Here is a 9,539-nt window from a genome sequence, read left to right on the forward strand (position 1 = left end):
ATGAGTAAAAGATAGCCAGGTGAAAGGGAGCTGATATCTGGATCCTATTCTAAGCTGGCAGGATGTATAAAGGAATGCAAAGAACATAACAGCAAAGTGTGTGGTGGAGGAGGGTGGCAGGAGGCAAGAAACTCTTTAATGTGGCCAGAATATAGAACAAGAGAAGACAGAGTCTAGATGGGAGAGGTAAGCAGTAAGCAAGAGTTAGATCATGAACACTTTTTCTATAGAGGATAGAGAACCACTAAAGGGTTTTAGGCTGAAAAAAGATTTAGTTCTATTTACATTTTAGAGAAAATACTCTAGTGGCATTGTGAAGAGCCAATTTCAGGGCAGTAATCTAGGCAGATGACAGGGACAAGAGCTAGGCAGTATGAATGGAAAGGAGGAGGCAGTTTTAAAAAATATTCAAGATTTAAAAGACGACAGATTCAGTTTTAGGATATGTCACATCTATGAAATTTGAAGGACATACAAGTGGAAAAGTCTAGCAAGTAAATAGATAACTCTGAAGTGTAGGTCTACAATATAGATAAAAATTTGGGAATTGGAACCAATAAAACCAAAAAAATCCGTTGCCTTTGAGTCGATTCCAACTCATAGCGACTCTATAAAACAGAGCAGAACTGCCCCCAAAGGGTTTCCAAGGAGTGGCTGGTGGATTCGAACTGCCGACCTTTTGGTTAGCAGTCAAGCTCTTAACCACTACAGCACCAGGGCTCCTGGAACCAATAAGTAGCTGTTAAAGCCACGAAGGTAGATGAGAGCTGAGGTCACCTCCTACAAGGAATTTTCAACCCCAATTTGAGTTAGGTATTTATTCTCCCATAACACCCTAAATTTATCTTTTTTATGCCAGTTATCATATACCAAAAAAACTCATTGCTGTCGAGTGGATTCTGATTCATAGCGATCCTATAGGATAGAGTAGGACCGCCCCATATGGTTACCAAGGAGCAGCTGGTGGATTGGAACTGCCGACCTTTTGGTTAGCAGCCAAATGCTTAACCACTGTGCCACCAGGGCTCCAGTTATCATATAGTTTTATAATTACTGACTTATCTGTCTTCTCACTAACCAGGGTCCCCCGATACTTACATAAGTCAGCAAGAAGAGACCAAAAGAAGATATTCATGGTCATTTTCTCCTATAGTTTGAGGTAACACTTAGTACTGGAAATCCTTAGCATTTGGGTAAAAGAGCCAAATGATTTCCCAGGGTGTAGAGAGAATGAATTAAATAAAGCAGAGCAGGAAAAAAAAAAAAAGCAATTGTGAGTGAATGTTTGTTTTCCAGCTGGAAGTCTAAAGTGTATTGTTTGAAATTTAGATATCAGAAACTTAACTGGGAGGAAGGAACGTGGAACTGATTATTGCTGTTGCACAAATTTATGACCTATATATATATATGGCTAATATTTTATGGGGGAACCATATTTCAGGGCTTGGACACTATAAAGTCTGAGCCATCAACCTCTCAAGGACTAGCCTGCAAGACTGGAAACAGTGACCTCCAGCGGCCAAAGGTACAAAAATAGTTCTCTTTCTGAGCAGCAACAGGCTGAAAATAAGAGAAATTTAGGCAAAAGTCTGTAACAAAAAAGGCTAAAAACCAGAAAGGTATTAATTTAGTTTTAATCACAGTGGAAACCATCATAAAGTCAGGGCTGGGGGGGCCTACAATAACTTTTATGCTTTATCTTATTTTATCATAACATGAGCAAACTAATCATGGTTTATAATCCTTGATGACAGACTCAAAGAGAAGACCTTTCCGATACCTTAGCCACACAGTTCCTAATAAACTTCATTTGTACTCTAGACTTACACAGCAATCCACTAGGAACAGTTGCATATTCAAAAGCTCAAATCTGAAATCCTTGTTACTCCACCTGTAATATCCTCTTATTCTTGCATCTATTCCAGCCCATTCCTCTAAAACAGCAAATTTCTTTCACTGTAAGTTCCAGTTTCTGTAACTTTTTTCTTCCTCCTGCACTCAATTTAACAAGCATTTACTGAGTTATTCCAAGGCTAACTATATTAGTAAGAAACTGTCCCTATCTTCAGATAATTTATAATCTAGCAGAAGCAACAAATAATATATATGCCAAAAGAGACATGCAAATAAAATTTTAAAATAATTTCAGGTAGACACAAAGAGAAAGATCACTTTCAGGAGGCAATGCCTAAGGCCTTAAAGGATGGACCAAATTTTGATCAGGAGAAGGGTGTAAATAATAAATAGCCTTTGGTTCCAACTACGTACCTCTTCCACTCTCTTCTCATTTTTAAACTCCTGGCCACTCTTCTCAATTTCTGTAGTTTACCTTGCTTCATTCTTTTAGAAGATTAAGGCACACATAAATGCCATCAAACTTCATCTTTTCCATTTGGAATTCTCCTTTCATCCTGCCTCACAGGAAGATGTACCCTTAATCCCATCAATTCCTGACCACTAATTTTTTGAAAGTGTATTTTGAGTGAGAATGACCAAAGAAGCATTTGACTCTCATGTAGAAATGAAACTTTATAAATGGTAATTACCACCTGGTCTGAAGCAATGCCAACCCATATACTTCTATATACAAAGAGCAGCTTGGAAGTCTGGGAGCCTTTGTCAAAATAATGAGACACTCTCCTATCCTCTACTATAATTATGAGTCATTTTAGTGTAAGGGTCCCACCAAGGAAATTCACACCTTCCCGACCTGACAAATGTATTTTACTTATCAACATGTACAGCAGAGCTAAAATAATCCCTGTCTTCTTCCAAATGTCACTTGGGGGAAGAGTCAAATGATACAAATCTGTGCCCGTACACTATCCTAGATTCTGCATAATTAGAAATGTTTCTTTTAGGGAACCGAGATCCGCAAAATTTCAATTTTGCCTCTCGGTTCTCTCATTTCTCAAGTGGCAGTTAGAATGCTTCATACCTTTGGTCACCAGCAGTGTACTGGTTTAAATGACTGATTTCCCACCTTCAGATAAATCTGACTCCTTTACTTTTATATCATTGTGCACTAACAGCTTGTCTCCACACAGTGCCAGTGGGCTATTCTCAAATTACACTCATATGGTCTCCCCAAGAGGTCCTAATGGGTTTCCCAGGCACCAGCTGCGACATAATCTGTCTTCCTGGCAGTTAAAACTGCCAAAGTGTTCTCTGGGCCTTCCCTTTTGTTCCAGAGTGCAGGTAATTTTTTTCCTCCTTTTGGCAGGGATTCAGCTGCAACTGGTGCATATATTATGAACATATGCCGTCAAAAGGAAAGAATTCTTTGACAGAGGAGATGGTATATGAGACATTTAAATGACTGACTACCTTAAAACCACCGGGAAAACCTTCTACCTCAGTTAAGTAATCTGGCATGATATACTCAAGGAACAAACGGGGATTGGCTTTCAATACTGCTGGCACACTGGAGAAGATAAAGCATCCGAGAACTAAAAATACTGAAATGACTAAGTAGGTGTTTCTGATTTGGGCATTTACTGAATGGCAATACTTCTATGAAGTGATGTAGTAGAATGTCATTAAGCCATCAGCACACAGATCATTACCATTTAATTTTAGCCATACTAAAGCCAAGTCATGTCCCCCCATATCACTACCATCTCAGAAAACTATATAATAGCTATCTTCATCAGTAAGGAAGTGAACCTATCCTTTTAACCACAGCTTCGTAAAAGGGCCCCACCCTATTTACCCACAGAGGCTTAGCAGCACCTCTAAAGAAATATCCTCTAGAAAACATAAATACCTTCAGAAAATGTTAGTGATCACTGCCCTGTCAGTAACTCATCTGAAGGTAAATACTACAAATTCTAATTTCAAAGGGGGCTCAAAACCTCACATATTAGATAAAATTGTCCACAGTATCAGAAACAGCTCTACTTCTTAACTGAAGGAAAAAAAATCCCTAAGAAGGAATAATTGTTTTGAAAAGTATTTTATATACAAAAAACCTCACTTACTTGAAAATACTTTGCTTAAAATGTTTATTCCAAATATTAGTACCATTAACATATTAATCCTGTTTAATGTCAAAAATGATATTTGATCTATTCTAGCCTGTGCACAAATGCTGACAGTGAAAAGTCACTTAATATTTTTCTCCAATTACTTTCTATGGTATAATGGAGACACTAAGGTAAAATTGCCAATAATAAAATTAATGAAACTTTAAACATATATTTCTCTCAATGTTTTAATATAAGAAAACATAACTAGACAGTTTTTTTCCACTAAAGGGAAATACAGTAATTAATTCATAACAATGAATGATTCTCATCTGTAAAATACGTTATTTCCCAGATTATTGTATAATTAAACCCTCATCAATCCACTTTATAGACAGCAATTAAAGCCTGTGTTCAAAGGTTACAAAGTAATTCGAAGAATAATCACTAGTGAACCTCATTTCAGAATGTAACCACATTAATTGTCAAAGTACACTTATAAAGTAGAATTTTAGAATCAACTGAAAGGAACTTAGTATCACTGTAATTAATAATGTTATTTTAAGAAGAGTAAATACTATGTAGAAAGAAAAAGTTCCAATGTAGCAGCTCCAGTTGGCTCTGAGGCTCTAGAACTGGGTAATTCTCCACCAAAGTGCCATGAACAAAATTGATCCTAGACTCACTTTGGAGACAAAGGAATTATGAATAAAAACCACTAGAAAACCAATCCTGTACAAAAAGCGGAATAGGAACTATAGATATTTAATTGTATTTGTATTTCACTGAAACAGATGTCATACAAAATATTATCTATCTGCTGAATCAAATAAGGCAGTCTTCAATTTCCCTTAAACACTTCAGAATATTCTTTACTGAAATACCTCAGTAAAATAAAAAATGAGAACACACTCTTTAAATTTTTCTCAGTTAACACAAGATCACAATATTCTGTTGTTTTAGCATAATAAAAAATTTTTAACGTTTTTTAAAGACTTTTTTAAAAATGTAGATAACTACCAAAATGATATCATTTTCTATTATAGGACTTAAAATACTTACACAGACTCAGAAGCCCAGGGTATGTATGCTAATTACACAGGAGCGCTTGTTCTTCCTTCTCTCTACTCAAAGTTTTCCTTCCCTATAAGCCCATATACATTAACCTACCTGGTTCCTCACTCTAACTACTCCAGAAACCTCTTATAAAAATTAATCTGGAAGCAAAAAAAAAAAAAAAAATTTTTTTCCTGGCTTGGTCTTAAGAGTCATCAAAGTCGGTTCTCAAAAATAAATAAATCACAGTATAACATTATTAACTAAAGAGATTTCAGTCAAGTCTTTTGACAGGCTCTCAAATCCTTATCCCTTTGTCATTCGGTCACATTTATCTTACTAACCACTAATGGAAAAGATTAATTCTACCTTCCCTCTATCTCTTCACTATTATAACCTAGACACAGAGTACATGGCGGTGGGAAATGTAAGAGTGAGAATCACAAAACCAGGCAGAGTGATGCTACCTCCCCCCAAAAAGTTTCCCAACTCTGTACCCTCAGGGTAACTCAGGACTTCTTTCATAGGTTTACAGACCTCCATTCTCCACGCCAACCATTTAAAGCATTCACTCTTTTTTTCCCACCACGCAGCATCTACCTTACTTTCTTAAAGGACATCACTGTACCTGAGGAGAAAGCAATGAGAACTGAAAACTTCCAGCCCTGACAACTGTGAATATATAATGATCTCCACTCAGTTTTCTCTCTTTCTAGCCTATCTCAGAATCAGCAGTTCTTCTGTTTAAGGATAATAGCTTCCCTCATGCTCTAAGACCCTTTCTCACACTTGCCTCACCAATTTATTTCCCCTGCCCAATATCCTCCTCTCCCTCTCTGCTGTCTTTTTTTTCTCAATGCATCTTTGTGTCTGAGTCTATGATATCTTAAAAAAACAAAAATTAAAAACTTGCCTTTAGTTTAGCATCCTCTTCTTGCTACTACCATCTTCCTCTCTCAGGCAAGTTTTCGGAAAGAGTGGCTATATTTGCTGCCCTTAATTCCACAATTCTTCTCATTTGCTGCTTCTCAAAGTACTGCAATTTGATTTACAATCTTATCACTCCACTAAAATTGCTTTTGAGGAAGGTTTCTAATGTTCTCATAAATTCCAAATCCAATGGTCACTTCTTGGTCTTCGTTTTACTGACCTCTCTGTAGTAGCTGGCAGCATGAATCATTCTTTTTTTGCTATATACTGAAATGTTGGAGCTCGCAATGGAACTATCTTGAGCTTTCTTCTCATTTTAGATCCTCTTTCCATGGCTTCAATTATCATCCATAAGCTGAACATTCTCAAATTCTAATTCCTACCCAAGAGTAGAATGAATTCTAGACCTGTAATTCAACTGTCTATATGTATCTATCTATGTACACCATATATACCTCAAACTCAGCATTCGGCAACTGAACTCATAATCTTTCTTCCAAATCTGCTCCTCAAATTCTAGTTAACTGCACTATCTTCTATGCAGCTAGAACCTGAAAGTTACAGAAGACTCCTCCCTAGGTTAATAATTTGCACTGACTTGCTGCACACAGTGGGTAGGTAAGCCAATTAACCTCCTCACTTTTCCCATTGCCCAAATGGGGATAATCATGCCTATCCCCATCTACTCCACCAAGAAATCACTGAGATGTATGAAATGATATGCTGAAATGTTTGATTAATGTGAAAAAAATTTTAATTTCTTTCTGGGTGGGTGGAGGAAGGCAAAGACCACACACATTACACCTGCTCCAACTCAGAGCAATGAGGTCTTGACGACTGTTTCTTGCAACCTATGAACACTCCCAATATCAAGAAGTTAAAATTCCTATTGTACTGGGGTTGGCAGTAAGTTTCAGAATTTAAATGAAATTCTTTAGGATTCTGCTGACTAATGGCCACAGAGGGCTATTTGCAATAATGAAGCTATTTCACTATAATGATTTTAATCATGTTTCCGTAATGAGTGCCTACCTGCTATGTTCAAAACACACTATGAAGCAAGAACTATGGGAGACATAAAAAGAAGATTCAGTTTCTGTCCTCAGTAAGTTTATTTCCTAGATGGAAAATACTAAATTCACACAAACACTGCAACACAACAGCATGGAAATGATTAATCAGTGGGATTACACAAAAATTCCCAATTTAAAATAATAAAGAATAAACCTGCAGAACTTCTAGAGAATAAAGAAAAAGGAAATAGTAAACAAACTACAATCACAACTAATCCAAAAGAGAACATAGTTTTATATCCCCAAATTTGATGTCACTGATAAAATACATAAGTTTTATAGTTTATTACAAAGAAAATGTTGCAAAAAGCAAAACACTTCCTACTTTACCACACACTTAATTACCTTTACTTGGGACTGATTTTTTCACTGAGGCCACGTGATCTTCAGAAATTGCAAGCCGCCTTAAAACATCAGCCAAAGCTGCCTTCAGCACAGTGATTTCATCTTCTTGCTGCTGAACTCGTAACTCAAGAGCTGACAGGCGATCTTGAACATCAGAAGTACTTGCAGCAGAAATACTATCATCTATTAAAATAAAAAAAGGAATATTTTAAAGTAAACTGCTTGAGAAAGACTTCAATGACAAACAAGAAAAACTATACCAGATTAAAGTTTTTAAAGGATGAGGAAAATTGGAGAACGGGAGGATCTCTCACGTTTACACAGATTAATTCTGTAAAGATTTTCATAGTTATTTTAACTAATTTAAACTAATAAAAGCGAATATATCTTATATATGATTAAAATAATGAAAAATTTCTCCATGGTCTAAGTTTCCCTATCTTTATAGCATCACCTTAAATTAGTTTGCTTATCAAAATGTTCCCTAAACAGACAAACAGCAGATGAAGTTGCTAGTAGGATGGAAGCACAATAACGATCGCTGATCTCATTATCCAAGGTGACGTGAGATAACAGAATAGCCTTAGATATTTTATTAGGCCAAGGAGGCAGTCTGTGCTGTAGCAAATACCTCTTGCTTCATTTGGATAAATAAAACAGGAGAAGTAGCACAAGATAAACACAGAATTAGACAGCAACCTACTTGGCTACACACTGTAACACCCTCACAAACATCAGATTTATTTGGCTGGTTACTGTCTTAGCTATGCAGTGCTGCTACAACAGAAATATCATAAGTGGATGGCTTTAACAAAGAGAAATTTATTCCATCACAGTCCAGGAGGCTAGAGGTCCAAATTCAGGCTGCCAGCTCCAGGGGAAGGCTTTCTCTCTGCTGGCTCTGAAGGAAGGTCCTTGTCATCAATCTTCCCCTGGTCTAGGAGCTTCTCAGCACAGGGATGCTGGGTCCAAAGGACAAGCTATTCTCCTGGCTCTTGTTTCTCAGCAGTATGAGGTCCCTCATCTCTCTGTTTGCTTCTCTCTTTTATATCTCAAAAGGGACTGACTTAAGACACAACCTAATCTTGTAGATTGAGTCCTGCCTCATTAACATAACTGCTGTCAATATCATAGAGGTAGGATTTACAACACACAGGAAAATCACATCAGATAACAAAATGGTGGACAATCACACAATACTGGGAATCATGGCCTAGCCGAATTGACAGATATTTCTGGGGGACACAATTCAATCCATGACAGTTACTATCAGGAATAAGTACACGGGCTAGATCACCATTGCAAGGAATAGTAACATTCTTAGTCTGCATCCTGATAGTATTAGGCATAATAAAACTTATCTTCTACTGTCTTAAAAGGCAAAAGAAGACCTCGGGCTACAATGTTGATGTACATTGAGTCTGCTCATTTCGGCAATGCAATTGATGAGAACGTCACTCTTAAGACCTGGTGAAGAACCAACCAGATGGTAACCAGTGGAAAACCAGCACCACGAGTTTAAAGAGCCTGCCATGGCCACCATCTAGGAGCCCAACTAAGTTCAGGTATTGATCATCGAAGTACTACCTCTAATCTCCTACCAAAAAGAGGGAATGATTTAGGAGATAATATTGGGGCCATTATTCCCTGTCCTTAAGCATAAAGAATGTGACTCAGCTGGAGGTGGACTCACAAGGACCCACAAGGACTCACAAGGACACATCAACTGGGCCCTGAGGTATAAAAACAATAGTAAGGACAATCGAGAAGAACACCTTTTAGGGAACATTTCACATAAACAAATCATAAACAACATAAAAGACCCACATACTTTCCACTCTTATCTTTTTTCTATCAGCATTTATTAGTGAATAGTGAGATTTGCTGGACCAGTGAAAATCCTCCTGACTGTCGTGACTGAAACCTCTTACCAATGATTAAGAAAGACAATTCAAAATACAGAATCACAGTGATTTAGCAGTTTTTAGCCAATCTGTGAAAAAGTGAAGCTTTCAATGATTTTGCCCATTTGTAAGGTTAATACATACCAATGATTCTGTAATGTTCCTTGGATTCGGGCAGACATAGCTCTGGCAGCATATCTGTCCATTTCCTACTTTTGCCTTTTTGAACATATGCCAAAGAAAACCTTTCTTTTTGCTTTATGATT

The 9,539-nt window shown here is 37.1% G+C and overlaps 1 protein-coding gene across 3 annotated transcripts in view; it reads right to left on the minus strand.

The window, feature by feature from the left end:
* Positions 1-9,539, minus strand: part of EML4 (EMAP like 4) — a 207,166-nt gene that overhangs the window by 98,328 nt on the left and 99,299 nt on the right. For all 3 annotated transcript variants that reach the window (XM_004369521.2, XM_023735595.1, XM_023735585.1), the window contains exon 2: positions 7,370-7,552. In XM_004369521.2, coding sequence (XP_004369578.1) covers positions 7,370-7,552 — 183 coding nt within the window. The remainder of the gene's footprint in view (positions 1-7,369; positions 7,553-9,539) is intronic.

Source organism: Trichechus manatus, unplaced genomic scaffold, assembly GCF_000243295.1.
Source record: "Trichechus manatus latirostris isolate Lorelei unplaced genomic scaffold, TriManLat1.0 scaffold00005, whole genome shotgun sequence".
Taxonomy (NCBI): Eukaryota; Metazoa; Chordata; class Mammalia; order Sirenia; family Trichechidae; genus Trichechus; species Trichechus manatus.